The sequence below is a fragment of the Anoplophora glabripennis genome, unplaced genomic scaffold (genome assembly GCF_000390285.2).
Source record: "Anoplophora glabripennis isolate ALB-LARVAE unplaced genomic scaffold, Agla_2.0 scaffold1126, whole genome shotgun sequence".
NCBI classification, from domain to species: domain Eukaryota; kingdom Metazoa; phylum Arthropoda; class Insecta; order Coleoptera; family Cerambycidae; genus Anoplophora; species Anoplophora glabripennis.
In genome coordinates this window covers 25,708-45,499 of record NW_019417205.1, presented here as the reverse complement: position 1 = coordinate 45,499, position 19,792 = coordinate 25,708, and the positions used below count along the sequence as shown (strand labels likewise).

General features: G+C 31.2%; 1 protein-coding gene across 1 annotated transcript in view; it reads right to left on the bottom strand.

Annotated features, from left to right (window-relative positions):
* LOC111692202 (adenylate cyclase type 3) overlaps nt 1-19,792 on the bottom strand; it is a gene marked incomplete at its 5' end in the record, with an annotated part of 69,036 nt that overhangs the window by 35,743 nt on the left and 13,501 nt on the right. The window contains 3 exons of the mRNA XM_023456043.1: nt 4,652-4,737; nt 4,792-4,899; nt 15,607-15,745. Coding sequence (XP_023311811.1) covers nt 4,652-4,737; nt 4,792-4,899; nt 15,607-15,745 — 333 coding nt within the window. The remainder of the gene's footprint in view (nt 1-4,651; nt 4,738-4,791; nt 4,900-15,606; nt 15,746-19,792) is intronic.

Sequence of the window (19,792 nt, the reverse complement as noted above, 5' to 3'; positions counted from 1 at the left end):
TCCTGGTCGATGTAGGGTTTTGTATGATCTACATCGAAGAACTGGTTCCATATACTTGATATTCCAATGGTTGATTGGGTTTACACTTCATCTGTCGTTGTATTTTCTCACAGCACTTCACTAGTATTAATTGGAAATTTATACCTTGCACTTTTGGTTAAATGACACTTATTCCCTTCATATAAATCTCAGTGAATATTTGGACTGTTGAGAAATTTTTAACTGCTGGAAAATTTTCACTTTTGACAGTTGTCAGAATACCACTTGCTGTTGTTGTTTGAAAACTGGTAACTACGTATACATTTATTTATTTAATTTGTCTGGCTTTTGTTTATTTTAGGAGTGACTGAACGATGTTTATGGTTCGACAAATTATGAAAGACTGACTACTAGAAGTCCTGTAACAGTTTTTATAAATTGATAACAAATGAGGTTGTTGTTATAGCAACATTAGTTTGAAGCTTTATGAAATTTTTAAACTGGAATTATGCCTTTATGTATGTCTTTTGCAGCATGGCACTGATATACGGATTCTACATAATTTTCTGCAAATTTACATACCCAAATTTTTATGTTACGTTGATTTTTAAAGTTTCTACAAAATTTTGTTCATTTCTTTAAATTTAACCAATTTATGATATCTAGCTTAATTCTATGTCAATAGTATTGTTCTGCAACATTGATATTAAGTTAATTTCACTATTTTGAACAGTTTTATCTGGTATGCGTTAACTAATAACTAAAATGTTTTCGGGGTGATCGTTTCTTGACAACTTTCAATGTTTATACACTACTAGGATTGTAAATTGGGATTTAAATACAGTCTTGTATGAATAGAAGGTCTTTTTAACACAACACAGTTCATTTTACATCTGAGAATTATCATTTACACAATGTTGAGTTATGGGTTTGACATTTCGAAAATCTATATAAAATTATATCAAGAACTTTAATTTTAATTCCACTCATAAATGTAGACTAAAGGTATGATGAACTTTAATTATAGTCTTATTTTATTGCATGGATTTTATTTATAAGTACAACTCGTTCTTGTCCTACGATAATCTGCCTGTCAAAATCTTAATTTTTCAAATTTCCCCAAACAAATGCTCCTATATGATGAATATTACAAAGTTGTACTAGGTTATACATTTTAACTTTCTAGTATGTATTATTGCTTTCATTAAACTATTTAATTTAAAATTTTGCATTATTTAAATTATTTTTACAGATTGATGTTATCATGTAACGATTTTGTCTTTTATGTACTAAAACTTATTATATACGTTAATTTGTATGCTTCATTTCTCGTATATAGTATAACACATCCCTGTTGTGAGAGTTCTCTGTTTTAGTATGTCATAATTTTCAAAATTTCATTGTATTATGTAATTGTGTATCGTTATCGGCTTTCAATATCATAACAATATTTATTAATAAATTCAGCATGCTTTCACCTTTATTTTACCAAATTTCATTTCTTTGACGTCGTACGTTTTCAGAAATATATTAGAAAATGTATTTTATTTAAATTCCAGCACCCTGTGTCTCAAAAATGACTTTACTTTTCTTCTAGTGACCAATTTGACCAGAATTAAAATTTGAAGGTCTTCCAATTAATATTTGTATGATTATGCACAAAACCGTTTGCAAAAAAAAATGTGTCTATCGTTACCTAATATTTTGTTAATGTGTTTACAACTATTCTATCATATTTTTAGCTAAATAATACATTAATTATATTTTTAATATTACAAAATATTTGCCGTCTACTACTCAGTTCAGAGCATTAATTAATAAATTTATTATAAATTTACGGACTCATTCATTTTCTGTCTTAATTATATTAGTCTGTTTAACGGCTCAAAATTACCCCCCAAGTTGTAAATTAAATAGGTACTGCTTTAAAGTTCTTACGAAAAGCTTAACGTGCCAGAGTTGAAGTTAATTTTTAAAAGTCAAAGGGAATTAAACTTTTAATTAATTATACTAATTAGCAGATATCCAGTTTCGGTAAACTTCGATTCCATAACACATAAAAAGCTCTAAATGAATTAACGAATATTTTGTTTACTGTTTTTGGGGTTTTAAGATGAAATGTGGGATTTGAAAACTTGAATATCGGAAAGAATAAATTCTATTAAATGCAAAACATGACTTTATTTATTACAATCTTAGATATTTAAAATAATTCAATTCCGGATTTTCAGATATAAGTTTGCGTTAACTGTGGTTGGATGGCAGAAACTTCTATGAAAGCAGAGGAATTTCAAATATTTTAAACAAAATAAAACATTATTTCGAGTTATACTTTAAATAATTCAGAACTTTCCACATTTTCAAACTCGGTTTGGTTGAGTCTGAAGCTATGAAAACCACAAATTAGGAAACGGTTAAAACTTCTCAACCTTCTATAGGATTTAAAATAAGATTTTAACATTTAAAACAAATTTATCTTCAAAGGGTGTGCTGTGCTTAGTTACTAGAAAATTATAATTAAAAAAATATACAATAAGTCAAATTGTGCTTTCACTTACAATTAGTTTAAAATATTAAGCTGTGAAAATAATTCTTTACTTGAATCTTTGTTAATATGAAATATAGTAGTATTATTTGCACACATTAAACTTAATATTAATATATTAGCAATAATAAAATATTTACATAAAACCTCTCATGAACGTAAAAAATAATGATTTATGTAAATAGTAGGTAAATATGGAAAGCTCTATACAGGGTGATCCAGTCATGTCATTAATTTTAAGGGAAGATACCTAGGAAAAAATGAGCAGAATACGAACGTGATTAAAAAAAATGTAATGCATATACAGGATGTCCCACTGGGAACTGCGTCGAAAAATAGAAAATTGCAAAATCCCTAAAAATAGTAACGGCAACCCTAACAATCCTTATATCGCTTGAAAAGAAATTTCAATCTGCATACGACAGAGTAAAAAATACAGGGTGATCCATTTAAGTTAACAAAGTTATAGCTGTTATTAGTTATCAAAATTAACAGCAAAAATGAAACACCTAACATTAAATGTTTTAATTTGTTAGTAGACCATAATTTAGCGTTACCTAAGCCCTTTACAGGTACTAAAAATCTGCTCGATATCACGCTCCTGGAACGAGTTACTACCATCTCCGCGAACCCTTGCATCATTTTTTCTTTAAAAAGTAGTATCTCAAAGTCTATAACTTCTAGGTATAGGGAATATGTAATAAAGTAACCCTCAAATTTCACGTAGAATCCGAATATGCGATTATATATAGGGTGTCCCATTTAAAATAACGAAGTTGGAGTCGACTTCTGGTATAACCGGAAGTGCTGACATTCTGATGTTCTAGACATTTTAGTTGTGTTCACCCTAGGGACATTGCCATGTTGCCAAATTTTCAAATTTTTCGGAGCAGTACTTTCCTAGATATCGATCGACGCAGCTCCTGGTGGGACACCCTGTATTAAAATAAATTAAAATATTTTCAAATCATTACTTAAACCCCTTTTTGGAGCGCTCCTGACCGCCGACCCACAAAGATTTTTCCATAATTAATCTTGACCAACTCTTGATATGCGTGCATTAATTCAGATTTTAATGACTTTTCAATCCGTGAATGAATAAGATATTTTTTGCTTTTCAAATATTAACAAATATTATTTAATTGCTAATCAAAATAAATGTATAAGGATAATAGGTAATTGTTTTCGAATAATGGTTATACAATTTAGTATTTTTAAAATTGTCAATGTATTCACTACGTTTTATAATTTAATATGACTTTTTAGTGTTATCAATTCATTATTCAGTTTGTAGTACGTATAACTTATTGTGTGACATAGCTTATGCTACCTACCCATTTAAAATGACAGTACGGCTAAAATAAAGACTCACACATTCGTTCATAAAGTCTTAATAAAGTTGAGATCCATTGCACTTTAATTGTGAAAGCAATTGCAAAACTGGACGAGACGACGACTAGGAAATCAGCTGATTCGCTACAATGTTCGATCGCTATGTACTCCGCTGGCCTGCACTGCGCTTTTTCTATTATAAATTGGTGCGCCGAGTTAAGGGTTAATTTACTTATTTTTTAAATGGTCTAGAAAATTTTTATTTTCGATTTGCTGTCTTTATTAGGCCTTTACAAATACGCGATTAACATTAATGACATTATAACTGAGTCACCCTGTATATTCCAGATGTTGTTCGCACTGATACAGGTGTATTCATCGGTTTAGCAATCTCACCACTTCTTTCACGAGAGATTTCGGATAACGATATTACATTAGCCCTAAGCGTAGAAGTCCTTTGATTTAATAAAATTCAATTTACTTAACAGCTTCCAACGCTACCTGTACCACATACACCACATGGTGTTTTTCTGTTAAGATGTCTCTATCTAAATGTCTAAACAGAAACAATCTGTTTCTCAATATTTTAGTTTAGTTGATCGATTGCTTAAATACAGCAATCTTAAGAATAAGTTTTCGATATTTTTTTGTTAAAATAAGGAAGTACTATTATCTTCTATTGGGTATATCTATTTTTTCGGACGTATCTCAAACACTTAAAACGTTTTTAACATCGATACACAGTCGAGGGACACCTTGAGTATTTCATGCAAAGTATATGAACTTGTTACTTACTTGTGCCCATCCCTGCTCACCAGTTCTTTCCGCAGTCTAATTTTAAAGTCCGTGGAGTCCTGACGCGATCTCGCGGGATTACTGTCCTGGAATTTTAATAATTCATGTATAATGTAAATATTTTTAATACCGCAGCTTACATTCGCTTCTTCTTCCTTAATATCGGAGGCAATTTCCGCTATAACGCAGCTGTCTTCTTCCGGCAGGATGCCGCCGCCATTTTGAAAGTCCTGTTTGGGGGGCTGGAACTGAAAGTAAACGTTAATACATTTCGTGGTAATAGGGAATTAAAGATGGGAAAAATTGGATGCTACGGAATTATTTTCATAATTTCATACAGATGTTCCGTAAGGTGAGTTATCTCATTACCTACTTTGGTCCCGAGGAAACACATATTTTTAAGTTTTTCGTATATGTATATTAGTGTATATTGTACAGGGCATAGCGAAGTGCTCACACTGTAATGGTTGGGTGGCTAAGTGACTTTTGGGAATTAATAGGATATTTTTTATCTACGACCCATATTATAATGTTACGAAATGAAACGTGCAATATTCTTGCGACACAAATGCCGGAAAAAGTTTAAATAATTTTTCTGGATTGAGTTAATTTGTGATAACGCAAAACCGATAACGCCACAAGCTAAAAGAATGAATTTTTGCCGTAGACTAGACCAGGATATTCTATGGTACTTTGACATGTTATCCGAATCTAGAGTCAGAATTCCCAGATCAGTTCGTGTTTTGACACTTAAAATCTTAAATAATTTATAGAAATGAAGTTGATTATGGTCCTGGAGAGACGAAGCGTTACATATAAAAATTGATTATGCCATTCGATATGGGGCAAAAAGTTGCCATGAGAAAGTGTTCTTCTTCTTTCAATATCACCTCAAAAAAGGCTGAAATGAAACAAAAACGGATTTCCAAAATTTCGTTTTTTTTTTTCAAATATTTCGAAAACCTCGATTTTTAAAGGTATATTGTTGGTGCCCTGATTATGCAACTTTGCCCCTGTTTAAGCTCCTTCGTATCTCTTACAGTTTCCGAGATCCCTGTAGTGAGAAGCGAATTTGTAGCCTGTATGTTACACCATTTCCTGAACATGAAAATAAAGAACTATTCCAAAAACTATCGAGTTTATCGCTTTTCATATTATATCCTGCAACTAACAACAATAAATAAAATTCAAAAATGAATTAAAACGAAACTTGTAAAGTAATATATTTGACGTAATTTTCAATTCTGATAAAAAGATTGACAAAATGACAAACACGAATGACAAACAAAAATTAAATTAAGTAAAAAATCTTTAAAATTTTCATTCTTATATGAACAACTAAATTTCGTACGAATGCTAATTTTTGCGGTTTTCATTTGCTCTAACAGGAATAACTTTAGTCATAAGTGAGAAATTTAAAAATATTATATATCTGTTTAACATTTACGTTAATATTAGCATTAACAAAAAGAACATCATTTTATTTTCTTGGATTACATTACATTGAATGATTCATTCATTTTATTTAATCATTAACTACATTTTACGGGAGCCTCAAGAAATTTTCTGGGTCTGAATCTTGAATATTGATTTATGAAATGTTGAAATATCTTCGCTTCTGTGCACTTCCAACATTGTTTTCATCATGGACTATTTCACCCACAACGATCACGTGGAAATTTTTTTATTAGCATACTGATGCCTGCGTGGCGTGTTCAGTAATTACTCTTATCTTTTCTTCCTCTTCAGGTATCAAAACTAACTACCTATCTCTCGCGACTAAATGAAACAATCCTTCCTGAGTCAAAAACTTTTGACAGTACGAACTATTGTTTATCGTTTATTAGCTGCAATATTTATTGATCTCGCAGCAATAAAATTTATTGAAAAATATAAACAGAAAAATATACAAAACTTATTGTTTTGAATCAAAATTTTTAAATTGTAGTGGTAGTAATCTTCAATAATTTCATTCTCCGCCGCAGATATTGCCTGTCTTGTTTAGTTATTGATCTAATCCGGAATACGTAAGGAACTTCTGTGTGCCAATCATAATTAATAGTCTGACTGGGTTTATTGTATAAGCTAAACACAATTTATTGTTTACTATTATTCGCAATAAATCCTTCACGCGGGGTGCTGACATATAATTCCTCCACTTCTGACACAAAGTTACACATTATCAACTTTGATATAACCTCAAACATTTACAAAACTTTTCTTTACATACATTAAAATCCAAGCCTGTTTCTTAAAATATAGCGCACTTAGTTTTTTTAGGATGAAACTCAGTGGATATTTTGTGAGAGCAAAATCAAATTGAATGAAATGATCCTTTTCAGTTTCAATAGAGGTAAATGTTTAGAGAATATCTTCTTTATTAAAAGTTAACTAAATTTCTTTATCTCAGTATATTTTTTTAGTACATATATTCCTTGTTGTATTCTAATATTACAAAGGAAAATAGGTTTGTATTTTTAATACGAGGGCTGTATGATAAGTACCTGGCCTAGGCAAGATATGGCGCTGTTAGTGATACTTTTCGTAAATATAACCATTCGCAACAACAATGTCGAACCGTTAAGTTGCTGCTTAGTTTAGTTTGTGAATGCCAGCCATTTAAATAGAACAACTTTTATAATTTTACAAAAATGGAAAAAAATGATTTTGAGCGGTGATGAAATACTTGTTTTTGAAAAAGAAAACAAATAATGAGATTAAAACGGAGCTCAGCAAAGTTTATGGGGACACTGCACCTTCGTTATGAACCATAAAATATTGTACAGCTGAATTTAAAAGTGGATTTTTTTATAAAGATCGCCCAGATCGTCCAAATGAGGTTACAATTTCAGAAATAATTGAAAAAAATCCACGGTATCGTGATAAACGTGCGGAGAGTTGAAAATGTTTGAGATTGCTGAGACTGTGGGCATCTCAATTGAACGGGTGCAGAATATTTTAACAACTCATTTGGATATGAAAAAGCTTTCCGTAAAATGGGTGCCGCGATTAGTCACAATTGACAGCAAACACACACTTTAAAAGAACGTTTAACGATGTTAAGACGCAATCGAAATGATTTCTCACAGCAGGCCAGAGACCAAAGAACAGTCCAAACAGTGGGTTTTCCGTGGAGAATCTGAGCCAAAGGCGACTTTATCGATGAACAAAGTCATGTCTACAATATTTTGGGTTGTACCTTAAAAAGAACAAAACGATTAATGTCAACTTATTGGATCGTTTCCACCAAATTCCATGAGAGGATATAAATTGCTTCCACATCCACCATATTCGCCAGATTTAGTACTCAGCGATTATTTCCTATTTCCAAATATGAATAAATGGCTCGTCCCAAAAAAATTGACTCTAACGATGAGGTCATTGCTGAAACGAACACTTATTTTGATAGGTTGGAACAATCATATTTTTTAGAAGGGATACAATAGATAAAAAAAACGTTGAACTAAGTATATCGAACTGAAAGGTGATTACGATGAAAAGTAAAATAAATTTTGCAAATAAAAATGTTTTTTTTCTTGTCAAGCCCAGGTAATTACCTACCACAACTCTCGTATCACACAGACTAATCTAAATTTGAACTTCAATAATTTCTAGATATATCCAAAAAATTTATGAATATATTTGAATATAAATAATATATTACCGTAGTATTTGCTGCATTGTACATTTCCCAATTCCGGTATCATTAAAATAATAATAAGAAACTGTAGTTCCTGAAAAACTTCAACGGCTTTTTCAATATAAATGGGAACAGAGAATCGATCGAAAGTGACGTGAGTTTTATGTCCACTAACCTGTCTACGAGAAAATAACTAAATTTGGATGTTTTTTGGTATATGTATATACAAAATTTAGTTAAATATAAAAAAGATAGGTACCATTTTCATCATTCAAATGGCAAATCACATTTCAAGTCGATCATAAATTAATTCTTAAATGAAAAAATAAAATGTGGCACCCAAAAATAGTTATATCAAATTTGCTGCAGTTTTTTTTTGGAATATATTTGATGAAAATAATCAACTTATTCATAAACTTACTTCAAAATTACCTAAAGATAATGTGTTCTCCAGTAGTACAGATTGTATATTTCGTTTTGTCTTCCTTCGTACGTAAAATATTCGCAGCCGATATCAAGAAAATCTAGCTGCCGTCGGAAAGCTGGAAACTTCACTAAAATTACATGTGACAGCATATGGTACGCTGAACATGTTGCTTGCAAAATGTAGATGCAAATGTATGAATATTTCTGACAGAAACAGACTATTTCTTAGAATTGGAAGTGGAATTCTTTTGCTTTCTATTCGAATTTGTAATATTGCACTGAATTTTTTTTTAATTTCAAATATATCTGCTTTGTTTATTTTTTGGTGAACTTAAACATAGCCCTTATATATTTTTGTTTACCAATTTTTTAACGTATAAATCGCCAACAGATTAGTCAAGCTATATTGGTAGCAATTGTAGCAAATTTTGTACTTTCATTGGCCAAAAAACTGGAACATATCGTTTTAATTTGTCGGCAAATTATAACATTTAGATAATTAAGGAATTTATTCATTAGTGCCAATTTTAATTACAATCTACAACTGTTTTATTGTAAATATTTATAGAATAAGCTATGCAGATACGTATTTCTTATTGCAGTTTGGATAGTCTGATATAATTTCATAAGTCTACTATGGTTTGTGGTTTCCAGTCATTATATTAAAAGTTGTTATCTTCAAATTAAAATTATACTGCTCGTATGTTATTATTAAATTATATTATTAGGCGATTAGACTGATTATACTTTATAAAATAAATTTATATATGCACAGTCTAATCGCCTGATCAGTTAATCAAGCTTTAATCGAGACTCAAAGTACCAGGCCTAAAACTTATAAACAATAATAAAATTAGGTAAATTCTACTATGTGTCACCGAAACAGCTTAATACCTACTACTGAAGTAAATACGATATGATTGTACCCAGTTGTTCCTTCCTTTCCAGTTTCAGAGAAAACAAACAAGTGAGGTATTTTCTACGTTTCTATATAAATAACGTTATCGAACAACACAGAGGGAGTGGATATTATTACAGAAGGCTGGTTTAAATCGATACGTTTGAAATTGAATATTATTTTACTCTTACATATGAAATATTAAAATTGGTAGGTGAAGTAATGAAAGTAGTAACGGAGTTACTACTTTCATTACTTCATCTACGAGTGAATTTGATAAGATTCCGAAAGAGGTTACCTAAAAAACTGTAACAGTAAATATAAAATTTGTAGAAAAAAATACTGTATTGCAAATATGGGGGTAAAGCAAAATAAATTGAGTAACAAATATAAATAATGTGATGTTGTCAGTAAATAAGTACCTAACTAAAAATTTGTGTCTGGGTGTATATTTAGAAATGAAAAATCTTTTTCAAATAAGGTTCGAAAGTTTAGTAAAAATGATTTTGTTTATGGATTTACTTTTTTAATAAAACTATATCGAATTTCAAACAAATCGAGAGCTGATTAAGCGCTAAATATTGAATACCACTGTTCATTAAGTAATAATCTTGTTTCATACGTAGGTATTTTGATGTTATAGGTAGGTAGGATAGGGATTTGCACCAATTATTTCCTCCGGTAAACAAGTTATAAATATCTGAAACACAAAATTCCTATTACAATATACACAGTGATCAATAATTCTCTTGATTGCAATTTTCTCGTTAAGATCTTTGATTGACATATCCTTGTAAAAAATATTAGAAAATCAGAATATGTAGACATTAATTTAAAATTTTTTCGCTCATGATAAGAGAAAGACACGGATCAGACCAAGAGATACAAACTAGCTTAAATGGGGGAAAAGTTGCGTAATCAGGGAACCAACATTATGCCTCTAAAAAATCAAGGCTAACACGATTAGTTTTCGAAATATTTGAAAAAAACCGAAATTTTGGAAATCCGTTTTTGTTTCATTTCAGCCTTGTTTGAGGTAAAAAAAGAAGAACACTTTCTCATGGCCACTTTTTGCCCTCTATCGAATGGCATAATCAATTTTTAAATGTAACGTTTCGTCTCTCCAGGATTATCATTAACTTCATTTTTTTTTAAATACGAGCCTAGAAATTTTTTGACATTTTTTGCAAGCCTTCATGACCCCCAATATTGTACTGCCTCAGCCCGAACCAGATTCAGACGTTTTGTCTCGAACAATTCATCTTCAGTGTATTCGTTCCAAATTTATCTAAATTTTTTATTTAGATTTCTTTGTTTATTGAATTATCGTACACTGTAAGTGTCGTTAGACCCTGTGAAATCCATCTAGTTATTTAAACTATTACCACCACGCATTAAAATAAAACATTATTAGAGTTTTATTCCCGTGTCCATAGTTATTTCTAGGCTTCTCGAGTGCTCAAAATTCAAACAAATTCCGATCTATTTTTTTCAGGATATTCATACAAATACATCTGACATGCTCTTTCACAGTTGCGGTTACAGATATAATAAATTCCGATAATATTACGCTGATCTTCATTTTCAACCTTTGCCAAAACGAAAATGTTTTTGAACATTTACTGAAATTTTTTAAAGAATAATATTCAGTTGGCGTTTTGGTTGTTCATATGCATTTTTAAGAATTAATTTGTCATAATAAAATTAAAATTGTAATAATGTTTTAATTTTGACGCAACAACTTATTGAGTTATGTATGACCAAGTGATGGTAATAGTTAATAATAATAAATGTTTTATTGTAACGCGTGGTGGCAATAGTTTAAATAACTAGATGGATTTCACAGGGTCTAACGACACTTACAGTGTACAATAATTCAATAAACAAAGAAATCTAAATAAAAAATTTAGATAAATTTGGAACGAATACACTGAAGATGAATTTTTCGAGACAAAACGTCTGAATCTGGTTCGGGCTGAGGCAGTACAATATTGTGGAACTTGAAGCCTTTCAAAAAATGTAATAAAATTTACAGGGTCGTATTTAAAAAAATGAAGTTGATGATGGTCCAGGAGAGACGAAACGTTACATATAAAAATTGATTATGCCATTCGATAGAGGGCAAAAAGTGGTCATAAAAAAGTGTTCTTTTTTTTTCAATATCATCAAACAAGGCTGAAATTAAACTAAAACGGATTTCCAAAGTTTTCGTTTTTTTCAAAGATTTCTAAAACTAATCATGTTAGTCTTGATTTTTTAGAAGCATAATGTTGGTCCCCTGATTACGCAACTTTGCCCCCATCTAAGCTACTTCGAACCTTTTACCGTTTCCGAGATCCCTGTGTTGTAACAGACTGTATAGGTATGCATTTTTTTGGAATCTACATTAGAAATTTTTATTATTTTATTTTCATGCAAAAATAATGACCTTTTACGTGTACAGGGCACGAAAATAAAATTTTTCTTAAGCTTAGCTTAGTCAATAGCAAGTTACTCTTAAAAAGTAAAAATGCCAGATTTATTATTTTCTTGAAAAAACACTAAATTAAACCTGGACCTTTTTAATAATTAATTTAATACCTATATATAACAATTTTAAATATCATTTTAAAAATTGTAATATAGAAGTGTTAAGTTTTAAAGAGTTTTACAAATTAACTAAAAATTTCCTTTTGAAACATTGCTTTTATAGTGTAAGTGATTTTGTTAAAACAACTAAACGTCTGTGACCATATATGTACTTTACTGTAAGTATATAAAAATGATCAAACAACTAACTGGTGACTGGTAATTTAAAAAGAACATATTTTGTTCATTTTCGTGAACTTGTGCTCAATATTTTTACTTTTAAACCAAACCAAATAACTATGTACTAACATTCTTATAAGTTTTCATTATTGAACTCATTTAGTATAGTAAATCCCTTAGATTAAATATGTATATTCGGCCATTATTTACTCATATTGTAATTGTTCGTTGACCATTTGTATGCAATATTAGTAATATATAACCTTGTTTTTGCGGGCTAATAACATTGCGGGAAATACATTAAACAACACCCCACATAGCTCGTAGATAGATAATCGCGTAGGCGTAGAGGAAATGACCAATGAATGATTCAGCTATTTGAATATCTATCTACAGACATGTCTTGACTAGTGGTGAGATATAACCTACTAAGCACATGGCATATGCCATATCTCTAAACGTCATTGCTGCTTAATGTCTATTGGCATAAGTACTTACTAACACAAACTGAATATCATTAGTTAAAGTAAAAAATCAAAGTTTATTCTACCTAGTTATTTACTCAAAACACCTACTGATTGACAGGTCACTTTGTGTCAGGTACGCATACCACAGTAGTAACAATTACATTTAGTAGCTGTGATATATGATGTATGCTTTGAGGTTATATCTCACCACTACTCAAAACGTTAAACATATTGCTAATATTTGCCTCGCTATTGTCAAAAGTACCTGTATCATTTGAAAATGGAAATGGATAGTGTTTCACGTTTCAGACTATCATGTTTGCATATGTTATTATTACCGCTACCTAAATATTTTTTCTGTAAACATGCACGACAGTCATATTATGAGGGGTGCAGGGGAATAACAAAAAAAAATATTTTTCTCTATTTTGTGATTTTAATAATTCAACGGAACAGGGGAAAAACAAAAGGAGTTCTTTAACATTTATTTGTGAAATATATTCATAAGCGTTTAAACTAAGAATAAAATACATAATTCAACCGAACAGGGAAAACAAAAAGAGATCCTTATCATTTAAGGTTGAAGGGTTAAACAAAGAACTTAAATTACTGGGAAGAAAGAGTAAAATCCACTGTTTACGTACAGAAAAGCGTTACTTAAATGTCAGTGTTGAAATATTTACAGTATTTTGCCACCTGCGAAAAAAAATTAAATAAACGCTTGTTCCGGAAGCGTTGATCAATCTCACTGTATGATTAATCAAGGGTCATTTTTATGAACATATGCCTATCTAAAAATGAAAAGAAATGAAAATGAAAATGAAGTGGATCAATAAAAAAGATAAAATACATGTCACTATGTGTAACGCTCACTTTAAGTTGACATTTAGAAAATCAACTTTTCGATTATTTTTGATAATTTAAATAAGTTTCATAGTGACAGTTTAAATTTGTTTACATTTGTCTGCCTCTATAGCTAGATATACCATATGGTGTTTATTCTAATATCGCTTACTTCTTTCACTATTTGTAGCTAACAAGGATCCAAGTTTAAAGTGTAATTTGAAACACATCTTTCATCGTTTAATAAAATAATCTCGCTTTCTTTTAATTTTCTTTTAAAGATACTATTTTCTGTCTCCAAAATTTTGGCCGAACCCTTAGTGTTGTGATGTAATCTACTCAAAAAAATTTATTTGTGTTAAACCTTAAAAAAAAATATATAGATGCCAATGTTTACAGAAAAATATTCCTATATGTATGTATATCTATGTCATAAGAATAACGTAGAAGTGCAGTCAGCAATGAATTTGATACATATTTTTAGTGTTGCCAATTTATGGGGATTTTACCATATTGTGGGGAATTTATAAATAAAATTGTGAAAATGCGGGCAAGGGAAAAATGTCTGTCAATGTGGGAAAACTCTTTATATGACTGTCGTTGCGGTAGAATATCCAAAAAAAATGACTTGAATGTTCTGTTATTTGAATATGCTGTTTCAATTCCACGCCAGATTTCCTGTTTATGGAAAGAAACTAAACAACGTTTTCATCCACAGATTTTGATCTGTGTTCTGTAATTCATGTTCTGTGGTTTAACAAATGGATGATTATGATGATAATTATAAAATAACCGGTAGTGATGATTGGTAAATATATAGTACATAAAATGTAAATTCAAAATAAATGAAAAAGAAAATTAATTAAAAAAAGAAAATGGTCCTTCAAATTAAATGGCGAATAATCCTTTTTTAAATAAATTCGTAGAGAAAAACACGAATGTCTTGACAAAAACTTTTTTTAATTAAGAATAGCGACTGAAGCTATTTTATGCAAATTTGGCTTGCAGTTTTAATGTCTAATTACCCACAGGTGTATCATCCATATATGTTACATACATGCTCGTATTCGAGGACATAGTTTTTTCGCTCAAACTTTTTTTCTTACAGGCTGCTTCAAATTTGACTCAATATTTTGATACACCGATTTCGAGATAAATGATAAAATTAGACTAGGTAATTATGGCTAAACATGGGAAAATATCAAATTATTTTTTAAATGAAAATGTTTCATATACCTAATCGTATTGCATCTATGAATGAAATAAAACATTTTCTTCTTTTGTAATGTGTAATTTGAAATAAACTGTATATTTTTATTAATTTTGAATACCCTGTATACCGAGAATAATGCGTTTCCGCGTGTGTTTGTAACGTTTAAATTTGGCTAAGCTTTTTGTTCGCCCCCTGTTTATATTTATTTAATATTATTTATGTATATTTAGTTTTAATTAAACACAACGGAAATACATATGTGCAAGAAATGTACTTGGGAGGATTTAAAATTAAATGCTCGAAAAAAAGGGAGAACATTCTTCGCATTTTCGGAATTACCACGTCAATATGTTGGCAACATTGGTTTTAGATATTTTGGTACAGATACATGGAAAATATGTCTGTTTTTCTTTTCATAGCTTTCTCAAATTTTCCATTATTTTACAAAATAGAATTGTAGTTTGTTAAAATTTAAAATTGCTCTACTCTAAAATATATCTTTTATCACTGTTTTGTTTCTTCCTCTGTATACCCTTCTTATAGTAAAATCTAAAACCACATTTAAATCACAAACATGTCATAATGATTGGCAGCGCCACACAGAAAGGGATAAAGCAGATTAATTACCATTACATCATGTCGTGAAGGTGGGGTGACACCTAAGAGGTCATATTTATACACACATCCACTTTAACTAATGAATGGGGACATAATACTTACTGGTTTGAGTACTTTGACTATGAAATATGTCTTTAATCCCGCTATCCGCAGGGCCTCATCCCTCTTTTCTCCGTACGCTGGTTCCACCTCGAACTCACCGTTGAGGAAAGAGAGCGTAGCGTCTGATATGTGCACCCTCCTGCAAATAAGAAAAATAATACCTTTTAATAACGGATATTTCCTTAAAAATCTCATGTATTTTATTTTCCGGGCATGTTATGCGCCGGGAAAATATCAAATGTTATTAGAAAATAAAAAGACGGAGTTTGAGTTTATTTTCTGTTTTCTGTCGGCATTCCTTATTTATTAAGCATGGGTTTTGGTTTCTGCAGGTTTCCTTTTATAAAATATTGTATTTTCAAAGGAACATTTTCCCTTTATGTATCTTGTGACCGACACAGCTGTGCGAAGTAAATTACACAGGTCAACATTTGATCTAAGAATAATCACCGGACCTGACCAGGGTACTTATAGGTTTTTTAGATCGCTAATTCCGAATCCGAGGTTGGCTAAACTTCATCACGTCAGGTTCAAGGTCAAAATTTGAAAAAATTCATACACATGTTTTTGGGGTAGCCGAGTTCAAAGTCGGTGCTATTTTCACCATTCAAATACATCTAAAGGTCGTATCAAGGTCATTTGGAGGTCAAATCGAGAAATATGGTCTAAAAAATCTGAGAAAATTTATACGTATGTTTTTGGAGTAGCTGAGTTAAAATTCGCTGTCAGTTTTACCCCTGAAGGACATCTGAAGGTCATATGAAGATCATATCAAGGTCATTTAAAGGTCAAATCGAGAAAATCGGTCTAAAAAATCTGAACAAATGTATACGTATGTTTTTGGTCTAGCCGAGTTCAAAGCCGCTGTTATTTTCATCATTTAAGTACATCTAAAGGTCGTATCAAGGTCATTTGGAGGTCAAATCGAGAAATATGGTCTAAAAAATCTGAGAAAATTTATACGTATGTTTTTGGAGTAGCTGAGTTAAAATTCGCTGTCAGTTTCACCCCTGAAGGACATCTGAAGGTCATATGAAGATCATATCAAGGTCATTTAAAGGTCAAATCGAGAAAATCGGTCTAAAAAATCTGAACAAATGTATACGTATGTTTTTGGTCTAGCCGAGTTCAAAGCCGCTGTTATTTTCATCATTTAAGTACATCTAAAGGTCGTATCAAGGTCATTTGTAGGTCAAATCGAGAAAATCGATCTAAAAAATCTGAAAAAGTGTATACGTATGTATACGAGTCTTGACCGAATGAGGCAAAAACATAAAGGAGGCTAGCCAGTTAAGGCAATTTTCCGGTCAGTTAGGTAGAAATATAAGCGTGTCCAGCCAATTAAGGCAAGACGAGTGAATGTCCTAGCCAGTTAAGGCATGAACAGGAGTGTGTCTAGCCAGTTAAGGCAAGACGAGTGAATGTTCAGACCAGTTAATGTAGAAAAAAGACTGTCCAGCCACTTAAGGCAAGACGACTAACCTTGAAATGATCTTTGGACGTTTTTAGATTACATCACAGTATAGCTCAGAAAACTCAAAAACATATACATAAATTTTTCCAAAATTTTCTTCGTTTGCCCTTCTAATGATTTTGAAATGACCTTCAGATGTTGATAATGGTAATATTGAATTTAAACTCAGCAACCCTAAAAATATACGTATACATTTTTTCAGATTTTTTATAGGTACCGATTTTCTCGATTGACCTTCAAATGACCTTGATATGACCCTCATATGACCTTCAGATGCCCTTCAGGGGTGAAACTGACAGCAGATTTTAGCTCAGCTACCCCAAAAACATACGTATAAATTTTCTCAGATTTTTTTAGACCATATTTCTCGATTTGACCTCCAAATGACCTTGATACGAGTTTTGAATGGTAAAAATAGCAGCGGCTTTGAACTCGGCTACCCCAAAAACATACGTATGAATTTTTTCATATTTTTTAGACCATTTTTGGCCATTTGACCTTCAAATGACCTTGAACCTGACGTGATGGAGCTTAGCCAACCTCGGATTCGCAATCAGCGATCCAAAAAACTTATAAGTACCCTGGTCAGGTCAGGTGATTATTCTTAGATCAAATGTTGACCTGTGTTATTAATCGCAACTGTTGATAAAGTGTCTCTAGAACACAGATTTTGAAACGAGTTGACAATGTCAAAATTAACTTATTAATATACAGGGTGTTTTTAAATGAAGTAGCAAAAATGGTACCAGTTAATGTAGAGCCAAAAATAAGAGGATTGAAGTAAAAATACCTTATATGAACGAGGAATGCTATAGACACGAAACTTGATATGAGCATCCTACTAATAAACAGAAAACTTTTCAGTATTTCTTCGATTATTGACGTATTTTATAGAGTGAAACAGTCAACCCCATTGCAATATTTTATTAGAAATTTTTTATATGAAGCAAATTATTTATTTAAAAATATTTATTTGGATGACTGATTTCTTGCGCAACTTTTTTACCGCTTGTAATTTTTCGATAAAACCGATAAATTTCAAGTAAAAAAAATAGTTGCGTCATCGTTCAGTGAAGGAGTAATTGCGAAAATTTGTAAAAATAAAGTAGGCGAATGTCATAACAAATAAATTGTTTTTTATCATATTAATAAATTGACACTTTCTGTCAACCAATTGATTAATTTATTATCAGAATAATTATGGCAAATAATATTTATACCAATGACGAATATGTTGACATGCTCCAAGTGTTTTTCGAATCTAGAAAAAATTGTAACGCTACAGTAAGATTATACCACCAAAGATATCCAAACCGACCGATTCCTCATAGACAAACATTGGCCTCGATGGAAAGAAGGCTTCGCGAAACTAGTAAAATTCAGCCCAATCGTGAGGGTGCCGGAAGAAGGCGTAATGTCCGAACTGTTGAAACTAAGGAAAGTATACTGGAACATCTAGAACAAGACTGTGGTACAACCACTAGACAGGTGTCCAGGCAACTTCAAGTTTCTCACAGTCTTGTGTGGAATGTAGCTCATGCAAATTTTTTATACCCTTTTCACCATCAACCCGTGCAATAATTGACCCTGATTTACCTAACCGCGTGGATTTTTGTCAATGGTACATTAATATTTCCAGGCATGATTTAAATTTCCTAATGAATATACTTTTCACCGTTGAAGCAAATTTTCCTAAAATAAGTGCAGTAAACCTTCATAATGTTCATTCATGGTCGGAAGAAAATACTCATGAAATATTTGTTTCAAGATGTCAACATAATTTCAGTTTAAACGTTTGGATGGGAATTGTAGGAAATACTCTAGGTCCATTTATTCTTCCACACATGCTTGGAGCGGCCGAGTATCTTAAATTTTTGAAGGGAAATCTGCCAACTTGAGGATTTACCCCTCGCTACACGTCAGGTGATGTGGTATATGCACGATGGGGCGCCTGCACATAGTACATTTGCCGTTAGATAATGGCTAAATTTAAATTACCCGAATCGCTGGGTTGGTCGTGGTCGTGATGCCTGCACGTTTACCTGACCTAACGCCTATGGATTTCTTTTTGTGGGGACACATAAAAAGTATTGCTTATGCCTCTCCTGTTGCCTCCTTAGAAGAACTACGCTTAAGAATATTTCAGTCAACAGATGACCGTCGCAATAACCAAGAACTGTTTGTGCGAGTACGTTATAACTTCAACAGACGTATTGGGTTATGCTTGCAGCAAAATGGAAATTATTTCAAGAATATTTTTTAAATTTAATTTTGCATCTCTTGTTTTTCGTTTGTATTAAATGTTATTTCAGATAAATAACTTTACCTAATACATGTCCCATAGTCATAAGTTATCAAACACTTTTCATTAATTAATAGCAAATCATTCTTAATGTTATTATTAAATTACCAGCTTATTGACAGAAAGTGTCAATTTATTAATATGATAAACAACAATTTATGATATCCCCCTACTTTATTTTTACAAATTTTCGCAATTAATCCTGTAGTGAACGACGACGCATCTAATTTTTTTAGTAGAAAACTATCGGTTTTATCGAAAAAATACAAGATGTAAAAAAATTGCGCAATAAATCAGTCTTCCCAATAAATATTTTTAAATAAATAATTTGCTTCGTATAAAAAATTTCTAATAAAATGGGGTTGACTGTTTCACTCCTTTATAAAATACGCCAATGATCGAACAAATAT